The 14,310-nt window shown below is 35.7% G+C and overlaps 1 protein-coding gene across 2 annotated transcripts in view; it reads right to left on the bottom strand.

Moving 5' to 3' along the window:
• Positions 1 to 1,223: 1,223 nt before the first annotated feature.
• The window catches only part of LOC114664716 (zinc finger protein Aiolos-like), a 125,710-nt gene continuing 112,623 nt past the window's right edge, over positions 1,224 to 14,310 (bottom strand). For both annotated transcript variants that reach the window (XM_051918774.1, XM_028818941.2), the window contains one exon: positions 1,224 to 4,558. In XM_051918774.1, the coding sequence (XP_051774734.1) occupies positions 3,843 to 4,558 (716 nt within the window). In that variant the 3' untranslated portion in view covers positions 1,224 to 3,842. The remainder of the gene's footprint in view (positions 4,559 to 14,310) is intronic.

Raw genomic sequence — 14,310 nt, 5'->3', positions numbered from 1 at the left:
ATTAGGCCAAAACAGTGCCATAGTTGGTAATACATGTAAATAAGCATAGTGGCGTAGAATCAAAAAGGTGCAGAATGGAGCACTTTGGCAAATTCAACCAAGAACCATGAAAATGCTCTACCAGTCAGGCAAGTGTCTTCATAGGGATAGGCACGGACTAAAAAATCTGTACTAACCCCTACTCTCTCTTCTGTTTCCTTTTCTGGTGTCCTTTTGGTGGTTAAGCCACCACCATCTACTCAAAGCACCATGATGTTCCAACAATGATGGATGGATTAAAAGCCAGAAGTCTGTATGACCATCAGCATCAAGTGACTCCGTGAGAACCCTAACTACAAAGAGGACTATTTCATTTATGTTAGGTAGAATGCCCAGAGGGGACTGGGCGGTCTCGTGGCCTGGAACCCCTACAGATTTTATTTTTTTTCTCCAGCCTTCTGGAGTTTTTTTTTTTGTTTTTTCTGTCCACCCTGGCCATCGGACCTTACTCCTTTTCTATGTTAACTAATGTTGTCTCATTTTAATTTCTTATTTTGTCTTTTATTTTTCTTTTCTTCATTATGTAAAGCACTTTGAGCTACTTTTTGTATGAAAATGTGCTGTATAAATAAATGTTGTTGTTGTAAAAAAAATCAAACACATGGATTAACATGGAGTAACAATGCTGCCTGCAAACTAGTATCAGATTATGTAACATACCGTTGAAATATGCTCAAGACTCCATGAGGTTTCACTCTTATGACTAATAAAAAAACGGTAAAAAGGGGAAAAAAATAAATCAACTATTTTCTAACTCACTTATCCTTCAGGGAGTCATGGGGAGGCATTGGGCATAAAACATGCACAAAGTCACAAACAACTGTGAATATAGTGTCAGTAAAAGAAAAAAAATGCATATAAACTTTCAAGTTGCTTGTCTGTCTGTACTGTTGGTGTTGAATCACAAATTTAAAATATGTTACATATTAAAATTAGACTATGCATGCATATATACGCAATTGATTATTGAAGACAGAGAGATTAAAAATGATTCTTTGAAGACAAATTTGCCATTACATGAAGTAACACCTCTCTAAATAATAGCAAATGCTGTGTGGTATGGGCACCCTTTCGTGTAAAAGAGTAAAAATATAAACACACAAGATGCAGCAGCACAAGTGCTAGTGCATTAATTTGTTTTGATGCAAACACCAGAGCACTGATATAAAACAATCAATCAACACTTAATACATAGCTTTTTATTTTCTTTTAATATAAAAATACAAGCATAAGCAGCTCAGAGCTAATTATAAGCAAATTTTGCTACATCAGAAAATGTTAAATAACATTTGTCATTTAGTAGATTTACAATACAATAGAACTGTACAAAAGGTTGAATGCACAGAAAAGAATGAAAAACCCTATAGAGGGAAGCTAAAAAATAATTTAGTTTTATATTTATATATAATGTATATCTCATATTAAAATACTTCAATAATTTCCACTTTTAAATATAAATATAATACAAAACAATTTCCCTGAGTTTAGAAATAGTATACTATTATTTCCTTTTTTCAAGTTCTTAGGTCTGCTGGCCATTAATCAGCAGACAGACATCAGTATGAAAATCCATCAGTGCCAATTGGTTTCAAAATATTAAAGACTAAATAAAATCAACTGATTTTCATGAGAAGGATCACACTTAAAAATAAAAACACCAATAAAACAATACAATAATTAAAGACATAAAAATCTTTGAGTTCCTTCCATCTTCTGAGCCCACTTAATAGTATTTCAATGCAAGGTCTCAGAAAGTGCAGTTCATACTGGAAGCAGGTGGGAACCAATAATGGACAGAGAATCATTGAAACAAAAGTCACCCACACATATTCAAACAAGGCCAGGTTAGAAGTGGCAGCCACTCTGAACTGTATATGTATGTTTGGCTTGTGAGTGAATGGCATAAAAAAAACATTGAAAATCCATTGTAAAATGGGGAGAATGTGCAAACTCCACAAAGACAGTGCTTAAGCAGGAATTAAAACACAGGAATCTTGAGCTGTCATGTAGCATAACTATACCACTCTGCTGCCCAAGAAAAAGGAAAACGCATTGTGTTCCAGCATAAAAGATACTTCATTGGAATTATAACAAAAAATTGTTGGGACACTGCAGTAAAGGATTGGTACTACCTGCTACACTGCTTAAATTTTAATAATCACCTAAAATACTTCTCTTCAATCTGTCAGATTTAAAGGAATAAGAGACAGTGTTGACTTGTTTAGTCATTTCAGAGAGCCAGCTCCATCACAGAAACTCTTAATTTACACTTAAGAACTTCTGGAAACTTCAAATACATCATTCTTCTGATCTAGTGACTATCACTGATAAAAGTACCAACTTCAGACATTATGGGCATGCAAAGGTCAGAAATTTGAAACATTAGTTGTTGTGTCTTGATTCCACCCTTCACTTTACTTTTCTAGCCTATCATGGAAAACCACTCTTAAAAGGATATGGCATGCTTATGCTTCACTTTGGTGAATTTTAAAAGCAAAAAGCACAATCTGAAGCAACACATAAAAAAAGAGTATTTTCTGGAACAGCAGTTTCTATGCATACACTCAAAGACAAATCTAAATATCAATTTAAATATAAATAACAGTCAAAAATATTGAAGAAAATTAAATTGAAGTGAAACCCAAAACGTTAGAAATATAAATACTGCTCACTGAAACTGTAGTGGAAAAGAACAAAATAGGGTAACACATGAATAACTAAATTTAAAGAAATTCTAAGAGGGTGTACTCTTGTACCTATAATACAAAATGTCACTTTATGATTTTAAGCAACTGAAAATATTCTGTAAACCTACACAAATTATCTTGCCAGCATGAACCAAAATTTTCTAGCTTCTATTATCAAACTGCAAAGCAAAACTGAAATCCTGTAGCATACGACGGTGAAGTAATAAAATTATAAACTACGCAAGTTTAAGCAGTTAAAAGAAGTTAGCGCAAGCAAGGACTGTTACTTAAAGATAGGCTAAAATATTTTAACCTCTCATAATAAGTAATTACAGTGCATGGTGTATTATATAAATCAACAGATTAAACTTTCGAATTTGATTTCATATTAAACATAGAGCTTTGAAAGTTAAAGGGAATTTCATAATATCTTACTAGCAAAAAATGCAAATCCTCAACATTTTTACACTTTCAAGCTACACTTGAAAGAAATGCTTTGAATAACAGAAAAAATATTTAAAAAGAAATAAAAACAAAGGATACATTAACCTGAAAGAGTCTGTTGTTAAATAAAAATAAAATAAAGCTAAGGGCAGCTAGAAGACACTTCATACATTTATTTTTGGGCGACACTCTTATTTTGAGGTGAATTGTTAAAGAGGCCCATTTTGGTATACACCATCTGAAGACGAGTTTAGCTAAATGATGACATACCTATAAACATTTCATATAGCAACTTTATTTGTATGTAAAGTTACTCAGAAGCTGGTCAAAACATCATCTTAGGATCATCTAAAGAAGCTTAGTGAAGTGTAATAAAGTACACTTGTACATGACAAAATTAACAGCGGAAATCACTCATTAATGTACTACTTATAAACACACAAAATGAGCATTTAATGTGAAAAACAATACAGCCTTGCCTCTTCAGTTCTAAAGTAAAATTTGTTATCTGTGTTGTGTATTGTCACTTAATAATAATACTACACACAGATAGCAAGAACAGACTTCCCCAAAATTGTTTTTCATGAAAGCCAGTAAAAATAAAAATAAAAAAATGCTACATGTGCATTAAAAATAAGTTTAAAAATAAGTACTTAAGTGTACAAAACAGAGTTATTTCAGCATGAAGCGGTGTTCTCCCCTGGCTATGTGTGAAGAGAATTCATATCTGTCCTGGCTCCGGTAACCACAGACATTGCATTCAAAAGGGTCCCGAAAGCCATGACAGCCCATGTGAATTGTGAACATTACGTAATCAAGGAACAAAATGCGGCAATGCTCACAGCGGTAGACACCAATGGCTTCACCATCACCATTGATAACCTTGAAGACCTCACCAGATGACAAAACAGGAGGCTTGATAGACTCATAGGATCGAGACTGTAGATCTTTAAGGGGATGAGGGTGATGCATGCCATTACGAAGTCGTGGAATAAGGAGATGACCTAGATTATACATGCTGTGTCCATGTATGCGTTCATCCTGTTGGCCAACTTCAGCATCTGGAGATTCATGTCCACTATTGCTAGGAGATGGCCTTTGGTTGGACAGCTGTCTTTTCACTCGCTGATGATGATGGTTTCCTCCCTCAGACTCATGCCCATTGGACAATTCAGCACGACTAAGAGACAGTGGGAAGACACTACTTATGACTGGGACCATCTCTGGCGGCGGTGGTCCAGCTGGTGGGGTTTGGATCAGAGTACGTAGTCCTTCTGGCCCCAGATAGCTCATGGATGGATCTATCAGTCCTCTCTGAAGAAGCTCACTCTCTTTACCATATATCAGACTGTTGTTATAGTTGATATCCATGCAAAGGCGTTGGTCTCCTGATTATGCATAAAAAAATGCAAAATTAATACATGCATTATTGAACGCACAGAAATTCATTCAGATTTCATCAAAAGAGCAGCATAAATAATGGCAACTAACTGTTGCAGTATCAACCACGAGTCCAGGATACAAAGTAGGGCATTAGAATTGTCACAGCCACCTTTTATAAAAAAAATCATTTAAATATAATGAAGATTAAAATCATACAAATTTGTTACAAAAATCTCTGTTTTACAACAGTTAAGATATACTACTGCCATTGAGAAATAATGAGCAAGGAATGTAATTTTTATGAAGTGGATTTAGAGAAGAGATAAAAAAATATGGATAAATGCTTAAAAGGAAGGCATTCAGAACATTCAGAGGTTGAAGAAAAGAGAGGAGTAAAGTACCCAAAGATTTAAGCACAAGGAAGTGACAGAGGCATCCATAACAGGAACAACACAGAAGATATGTAAAAAGGGTTACAAAATACTGTATAATGATAACAATAAACATTATCCAAAGAAACAGCAAAGTCATAGAATATAGGGTTGGTGAAGAAATGATTATGCAAAAAATTAGGAAGATAAGAGTGACATTAATGGGAAATCACTGAAGCAGGTGAATAATGCACAACAAATGTGCATATAAACCACTGCACAAGGAGGCCATGTTCATGTCAACCTCTAGATACAGTATTATTTATTGACTATAATTATGAAACTACTCTATTTCTCCCTTTTTTTCTTCTGCTGCTTCAGATAATGCAAAATGCATTATCTGCTGTGGTGAAAATCTTTTAATAACATTATCTTGCATGCATAAATTATATACCAAAAACAAAACTAAATGATTTGCTTTTCAGAAACTACCAAGCATGTGAGGACTTCACAGTAACAAGAAAAAATAAAACAGGATTTTTTTTCTTTCACAACCGATGGTGACTCAAAGACAAACCCGGGGGTGTGGATACTGAGCAATAACCTTACTACTCACTGATAACAACGCAAGATTTTGTTCACGTTTGCTTTGTTGTTTATGTCTTCCAGTAGCTGTGGTTCTAAATTTTAAAGATATTTTTCTTTGAGGTTGAATTATTGGATGGTTTCATTCTGGCTACTGCACGTTCACATTACTGATATGGTTATGAATTTTGCTCCCACAGGTATGCAAAACCACAAACAGTAAGGCACTGGCAAAGTGCATTAGTGACACAGGCTGTGCAGCAGGAAGCTGCTGTATGACATGATTAAATTGCTTGGCACGCTGAGAGGCATTGAGGTCTCTGATATATATCACTGTTCCTGAGGATGCCATCTACAGTCTTCTCCTAATTCCATATGTCACAATTGTTAACTACTGTATGAAATAAAATTAGTAATTTAGGCTATGCATTATATTTTTAACTGTAATTACATCTTTGATGTTTAATATTCTACAGTTTCTCTGTTGTTACTTAGGTGTATCCTTTGAACTGTCTTTTAATCTTATATATAAATGTCTACACACTACGCATGGAAGTGTGTGTCTCTGTCCGGCCCAGAAGTGAGAGGTGGAGTCGGGGTAAAGGCTCTGCCTCCGAGGAAACAGAAAACTCGCTTAGCCGCTAATAACACAAGCAAGGTGAGCATGTCAGCAAAAAGAAACCTGAGAAGAAAGACAAAGTCGCTTAGCTTCTAACATCAGCAAAACGGTATCCCTTTTACTTTTCCTCCCGCCGCTAATATACAAGCGATGCCAGCACATTGGCAAAACTAATCCTCCCAAAGAGAGAGATGCCCAGAGTAGTTCCTTTCAATTACCTGACATTTCTACATTTCAATTTTTTTTCTGACGATTTCAACAGTTTCTAGGACCCCGGGCTTTTAACAGCACAGTCTTACACAGCTAGTATAAAACAATTTGGACATGAAAATTTTGGCATGATTTGAATCACAGAGATGAAACAAGCTCATTTGACGTTTGGTTTCTTTCTGTAAATTAGATACACAAAAAAAAATTTGTTGTTAGTCACCTATTACTGCTAAGGCTCAAATATTGTTAAGATGTTAAAAAGCAGAAAAATGTGGTTCAAAAAGAAATATTCAGTATCGGTTCGAATCCCTGTCACTGCCAAAAGAGATCCTACTCTGCTGGGCCCTTGAGCAAGACCCTTAACCTGTAATTGCTCCAGGGGCGCTGTACAATGGCTGACCCTGCACTCTGAACCCAAGGGGTATGCAAAAACTAACAAATTCCTAATACAAGAAATTGTATAAGGCGAAATAAAGAACAAAAAAAAAAATCTATAATTTATGAAGGTTACATGAAATGGCATGGTATTCTTCTTACCCTTATCTTAAGCAGACTCTTCTAATTGTCTTCACTGCTCTCTTAACATTATTTGCATAATTAAGGATCCTGCTGTAATAAACAAGGTACTGGAGACAATGCAAGAGGGGTGCCTTAAATTTTTGTTAACTTTAAAGTTTTGAATGTGATAGACCTCCAGCTATCCACAGTTTTTGTAGGGATGTATACCTTAAACCTGTAATTAAGACTACTTATTTCAAGGAATGGAATGTACTGTACAATTTTAATCTATGGATCCACATGTAAGCAGAACAAAACAATGGCATTAGCCACCAACTCAACTAGACTGACAAACTTAGCTCAAGTGAATGCGGGATTACTTCTATTACTATAAGTATATGATGCACAGAACAGGCTTTGAAAACATGTCATGATGAAAGGGATATAAAAAAAGATTAAAAAAAGAAAATGCAGAAGACCCTTGAATTATTTTAATTTTGTTTTTTTTTTCTGAAAACTTGTTTTAATGCAACACCCACTCAAAAAAGAGCTCTTCTACTCGTATAACCTTTGCAAAACTCCATTCTCACACACTTCCCCACCATTTTATCTGCTACCCATAAACTATGAACTGTACAAACACATACATACACAAAATGCTATTATTAGTCTTTTTCTTAAAGGGGTCACCTTGCTAGAGAAATAGAGATGCTATTCACTCCTCGCTGTGAAGAATGGGGATGGCAAAGCAAGCAGAGCACACCACAAGGCCAACCACTTGAAAGCAGCTTTACCTAATACATGCCTCGTCTAAAAGTCACGCGGTTAGAGTCTGTCAAAGAGGACATTAGCTCCACTACTTTACAAAAGAGAACAGCAACATTTCCACTCTATTTCATATATAAAGATTTTCTTCCAACAACAGAAAACTCATATTTCACTTATTGATATACAAAAGCTCACAAATAGATCCAAACAATCAAAAAGGTATCTAAAAACAGCAATGGGGGAAGGCTATACTAAAACGATGTTTACATTGCTTACAAAAAAAAGAACAGACCTTACGTAATGAGTTTTCAAAGAGGAAGACTTTATACTACCCACATATAGTTATACCATACCACAGAACCTTGACTTAAACAGAAAAAAGACGTTTAACATAATTTGTACATAATAAACTATACCAGTCAGTCTCCAACCCATCAAAAGTGGTAATAAATCACTTTTACTTTACTATACACCTTTAAAAAAAAAGAAAGTAGGATACATTTTTCCAGAAGTTATACTCATTTCCAAATACATGAAAAAGTCCACAATATGGAAATGAAGCATGTAAAATCAGAAAGTATTTTCAGTTTGAATAAAATTCTTTAATGCCAAAAAAATCACTTTCAGAACCTCAGCAATAATGTAGGTTTTTATTCATTATCGTCAGAAGAACATTTTCTGGTCTTTTGTACCCACAAAGCAAGTAGGAGTTTGTCTAAAAACAAGAATGGTAGCTAACACTAGGCTGGGTAGTGACAGGTTCCCATTCGCTTCAATGGCTTTTGACTTCTCACCCAAAGTTATTTTGGGCATAAAGCAGTATACTTGTAAATACCAGCTTTCACATAACCAAAGTCAAATGCATTAAAGTACACCTGAGCTGACTACAAAACCTAATGCAATAGGCACAAAGTGATGAATTCTAAAAATAGGCCAGCAGAAATCCTTTATAGGTAAAGGCGGTCCAACATAATATAGCTACAAAACAAGTTAAAATCAGCATCTTTTGGCAAAAATGTTAAAATAAAGGTTTGTGAGAAATGGTTCTGATAATTAAAACATTGGCGTGTCCAAGTCTCATTATTTTCTCCTGAATGAATGGAATTCTTTGAAGAGAAAAAATCATTCAGCCCATACAGCATACATCTACCGGTAAGATGAAGATAATAATTATAATAATCATAATACATTTTATTTATATAGTGCCTTTCCCATGCTCAAGGTGCTTCACAGCGTCTCAGAAAGAGCAGCAGGGTATATGTAATATTGGATAAAAATATTTTCTGCATAGAACACTAAAAGATATATACAATACAGGATATGCAAAACATTAAATAGAATAAAAGACAATAAATCAGCAGAAATATTAAATTCAATACTAGAAGAAAAGCCTGAAAAAATAAAATAATTTGTAATATAACACACACACATAGAGTATCATAAGCATCTGGACAGAGTGAAACTGAAACAAGGGGCAGAATGTTAGGTTAAGTTTCAAGCCTTTCTGAACAGAGGAGTTTTAAATGGTATTTAAAAGAATGAATGGAGTTACCTTATCTAATTAATTTAGACAGGTCATTCCAGAATCTGGGTGCTATAGAGATGAAGGCACTCTCACCCACAGAGAGCAGGTTAGTGTGGGGCACAAGTACCAGTAAACCTTAGTGGCTGAACAGGAGCATAGTGATGGAGGTCACTGATGTAGTCAGGTGCAAGGCCATTTAAAGCTTTGAAAGTTATTAATACAATTTTATGTTCAATCCTGTGGGACAAAGGGTCAGTGAAGTGAAGCAAGATGGGTATTATGTGCTCACTGTTGCTGGTTCATGTAAAGACTCTGGCAGAGTTTTGAATCAACTGGATATGTGATATAAGATATGAAGGGTCACTGGCCAGTAGAGGGAGTTGATGCAGGATGTGATAAAAGCATGGACAAATTTCTCAAAATTAGAAAAGGAGAGAAATGAGTGAACCATGGGATATATTATGGAGGTGGAAGTAAGAAAGTTTCCCTTAGTGGTTTATGTGGTTAGAATAAGAAAGGCAGGAATCAAAAATTACATCAAGATTCCTTTCATTAGAAGAAGGTCTGTTTAGATCATTGTCAAGATTAATTGAAAAGGAGCTTTAGTGCCAATTTGCATGAGTTTAGTTTTGTTGCAATTTATTTTAATGAGTTATGCTCTATCCAGGTTTTAATTTCACTGAGGCAAGTTGTGAGCTGAGAAAGCTCTGATGAAGTTTCACTTTAAACAAAGAGATAGAGTTGAGCATCATCTGCATAAAAATGATAACCCAGTCCAAAGTTATAAATAATATGACCAAGGGGAAGTATATAGATACAAAAGAGCAGAGGGCCCTGAATCTGCCTGAAGAACTCCTTGTATAACTGGTGCTGAGCTGTATCTGCTGTTGTCAAGACTAACAGACTCTTGCCTATTAGTCAGATAGTACTTAAACCACTGGAGGGCAGTGCCAGAGATACCCAAAATGTTCTCCACTCTGGATAGTGGAATGTTATGTTTGACAGTGTCAAATGCTGTACTGTGTTCTAACAGAGTTAATATGCTGGTCCTGAGTCTGCTGCCATAAGTAAATCATTAGTTACCCAAAGCAGAGCAGTTTCACAGCTGTGTTGTGCTTTGAAACCAGACTGAAATGGTTTCATCAATTTATTAGAAATTAAGTAATATGTATTATTGTTGTAACAGCCAGGATTATGGCATGAATCTGTCGTGATGCTGTCGTGGAGACAGCATCAAGTACACTAGTAGTCGGCCTCATCTTACAAAGCAGGCCTTTAACAATTGCAGATGTGACTGGTGAAAATTTAGAAAACGAGCCAGATGGAGTGATAAGGTAGGGAAAGATGTTAATTGAATTATTTATATTTTTAATTTTATTACAGAAATGTGAAGGAATTTTTCACAGACTTCAGTAGAGGAGGTAATTGGGCTAGATGCAGGTTGAAGTAGTTTATTAACTACAGAGAACAAAAACCTTGGGTTATCATGGCTAGTTTCTATTATTCTGCCATAATGTGTGCGGTTAGCTGAAGTTAGTACATCTCTGTAAGCCCTTTGATGGTCAGAGAAAGCCTGGACATGCACAGTGAAGCCAGTCTTAGTTGATATTCTCCCAAGGCGTCAGCCAGCTGCTTTCATAGACTGTAATTCTGAGTTGTACCATAGACCTCAATGCTTTAAGGAAATCTCCTTATGTTTTAAAGGAGCTGTTTTATCTAGTGCTCAATGAAGGGCTGAGTTACACTATCTAGTGTGCATGGAATAGGGGAAGACAGAAGAAGATCAGGAATAGATCCAGCAAGGATAGAGAGGCAGATGTTTTTAAAGTTTCTGAAAGGAATTTGACATTTATAGGTAAGAGGAGGGAAAGGTAATGACACAGTGAGAAGAACTGCTTTATAGTCAGAGAGGCTGAAATTACTGTAAGTGCTGCTGAAAGATAAGCCAGATGTGCAGATCAGGTCTAATACATGTACACAAGAGTGGTTATGAAAATCAACATGTTGCACCAAGTGAAAACAGTCTAGCAAGGACAGGAATTCCTTTCTCAGTTTACATATAGGAATGTCAATGTGGATGTTGAAATCACCAAAAAGAATGACTCACTGGGAAAGGGAATTAAAGTGGGTTAATAATTCAGTCAGATCATATAAGAAAGGCCCATTGCATTTTGGAGGACAACAGAAAACAACAAGTAAGATTGGACCAGATTTCATAATTAGTTTAAGAACCAGACACTTGAAGGACGACCTACAATTGGGATTCTTTAGATGTTTAACTCAGATCTAACAATTACTGTGACCACTCCGCCTTGTCTTGAGCTGACAGCCTCTGTGAAGTAAACATATCTGAATGGTATTGCCTCCGTAAGAGATGTAAATTTGTTTGTTTGTTGCCAAGTATCTGTTAAGCATGGCATATCAAGGCTGGAGACTATAATGAATTCAGATAGCCCCAGTGCTTTGCAATTAAGAGATTCTGTGTTAAACAATGCAATATTAGCTAATGAGGGTTTGTTGTGCACAGATCCATAACCAGAGTTTACTTCAGCATATTGCAAATTTGGCACACTGACACTCTTATTTCAACAGGCATGAGCAGGATAGCATACACCTGAACAAATGCTGCCAGTGAACTTTCTATTCACAGTCCTGTGGTGGTGGAGTCCTGACCTACGATGTAAATATTTTGGGTGCCACACTATACCAGTGTCTTTTAGGGCATTCCAGTTTGACCATATACTCTGGACAAACTGTTAAATATGTAGAAGTGTATCACAAGAGTATTTCAGCATAGCAGAAAGACAATACCAATTTGACAGTAGTAGAGTACACTTAAGCAGTGCAGCACAGAGGAGAATTTGAGACGGGTGGGGTGGAGTGGCGCAAATGAGCGTTGATAGCCACACAGCAAAAAATCCAATAAAAAGCATAGACTGATGCTACTGGAGGATTGGTCCATTAAAAAAGTAGGAGACATTAAAAGATGTGCATGAAGATAATTATCAGAATTCAGAGGTTCCAACATATAACCATATACATAAAACTGTGGGTATTACAGGTGCGATCACCTTAGTGCTGCATGTTGGTATAAACATCATATCATTTCTCCAGATGAAGCATGTGTAGAAGGCATCAACAGTAATCCAATATATCCATTTTAATTAAGAAGACAGAACATTCCCAGTTCTTAGTTCTCCACGATGCAAAGAAAAATGTTCACAAATCAGGCATTGGGCAGGAGTGAGAAATCAAAAGAAAGTTTCATTCAGTGAACAACAAGAAGATTCAAATCAGTTGTCCCTAAGGCTGCAAACTCTTTCAAGACAAAGACCATAAAAATAAATCCAAATTCAATACAAAAACTCATAAATTGAATCCATGAACTATACATACAGTATGAGAAACTGGTGCAAAAACTGCAAGGTTCAATACAAATGATTTCATAACTTGGAAAATTTTACCGTTTCTCTCTAATGAAAGTGCTCTTCAATACACCTACTTAACCTTGAATTTGGATAGGTGACAGTTCAATGTACTTGCATTTGTTTTGTTTTTTCAGTATTTTGCTCTCAAGAACACAAACTGCACACATCCATGTTGATTAAAACATCAAACTGAAAGTTATTATACTTTGATCAGGATACATCTCTGGAACGTGATGCCAATTAAATTGTGTTTCCTTTACAATTGTTTCAGTATGCTACTTAAACTGGTCAGGGATTATTCCCTTTGTATTCCTAGATTTTTTTCTACTACTACCAACAACATCCTTTTCAGTGTTGCAGAATGCTTGCATCTTTCTGTCTAAATGATGGCACATGAGCTACTCTTATTTATTTATTTATTTTTTAATTATTATTAGTCAGTACAACCTAGTAAAAATTTATATTTAGGCATGTTGTATGGGAAGGCAGTGTGATATTGTGGCATTGTATTTTAAACCGCATACTTGTCTGTAAAATTCTTGTATCCAATTTAAAGTCTGAGCAGATCATTTACGCTGCCTGTGCTTAAGATATAAAAAAATGTTGTTCTGGCAATTCTAATGTACTCTGTTCTCATGTGCTTTTACTGCGTGAAAGTCAATCTATAAAAACCTTATTATTATTAGCATTAGCTGACAAAATATAATGCAATGCCTACTTTACACCATTCCCTGTTACTAGCTCTGTCAAAAGTACATTCAGAGAAAACAACTCATTAAACAAAAAGCTTAGTGAGCAACTACTGTAATTGCTGCCTAAATTTATAATGGTTACCTATTTTTGCCAACTTCCTGGATGCAGGTTTGAATATCAGTGCTATACTGCCTTCTTAGGTGGAGTTTCAATTTTCTTTTATTTCTGTTTTTGTGTGGGCGTCTCTTTTTTCAACAAATTTTCCACTCAAACTCAAATACAAATTACAGCTAAGCTGAGTGAAGGCTGTAAATTGACTGGATATAAATGATTATGTGCCCTTCTTCCATTGCTAATTACATGCCTTGTGCTTCTGGTAAAATCTCTGGTTCACTATCACCTTGCACTGCAAAAATTGGGCTCAGAAAATGAAAGGATGGGTATTATTTTAAATAATGTCTTTCAAGGGCAGCACACTGGGGAAGTGGTTAGCACTTGTCCTTCACAGCTCCAGGGTCCAGGGTTTAAAATCCCAGTTTGGGCTCAGCTACATGTGAATTAATTCTTCAAGTAGTGCATTTTACTCCCAAGATGATGCATGCAATGGTGGGTATTCTACACTGGCTTGAAATAAATAACTGAGAGTTTATGTGTATGTGTGTGTGCGTGTGTGTGTGTTTGTGGGGTGTGGTGTGCTGGGCTGGTGTTGGTAAATATGGCCTGCAATTGACCAGTGCTTTGTTTAGCACTTAAACCTACTGGGATATGCTCTCGCTCTTTGTGGCAGTTTATTATAATATGGGTTTGGTAACTACATAGTATCTTTCCAGGTGCATACTTTCAAAAAATAAGTTAGGTGTACACAATGCAGCAATTCACACAGATATGTCTATTTCTGAATGAAATACAGGTGGACAGCTGACTTGACTTTGAATTAAAGTGGTTTTAATACTGTATAAATCTTGGAGATATGTATCTTGAAGAGGTCTGTGCAAAACAATGTCATCTTTTCAAGCAAAACTAGGCACTGATTGTGAAAATTCAGCTACCGGTAAGTAAG

Source organism: Erpetoichthys calabaricus, chromosome 14, assembly GCF_900747795.2.
Source record: "Erpetoichthys calabaricus chromosome 14, fErpCal1.3, whole genome shotgun sequence".
Lineage (NCBI taxonomy): Eukaryota > Metazoa > Chordata > Cladistia > Polypteriformes > Polypteridae > Erpetoichthys > Erpetoichthys calabaricus.
The sequence above is the reverse complement of the archived record's forward strand: the minus strand, read 5'-3'. Positions and strand labels throughout refer to the sequence as shown.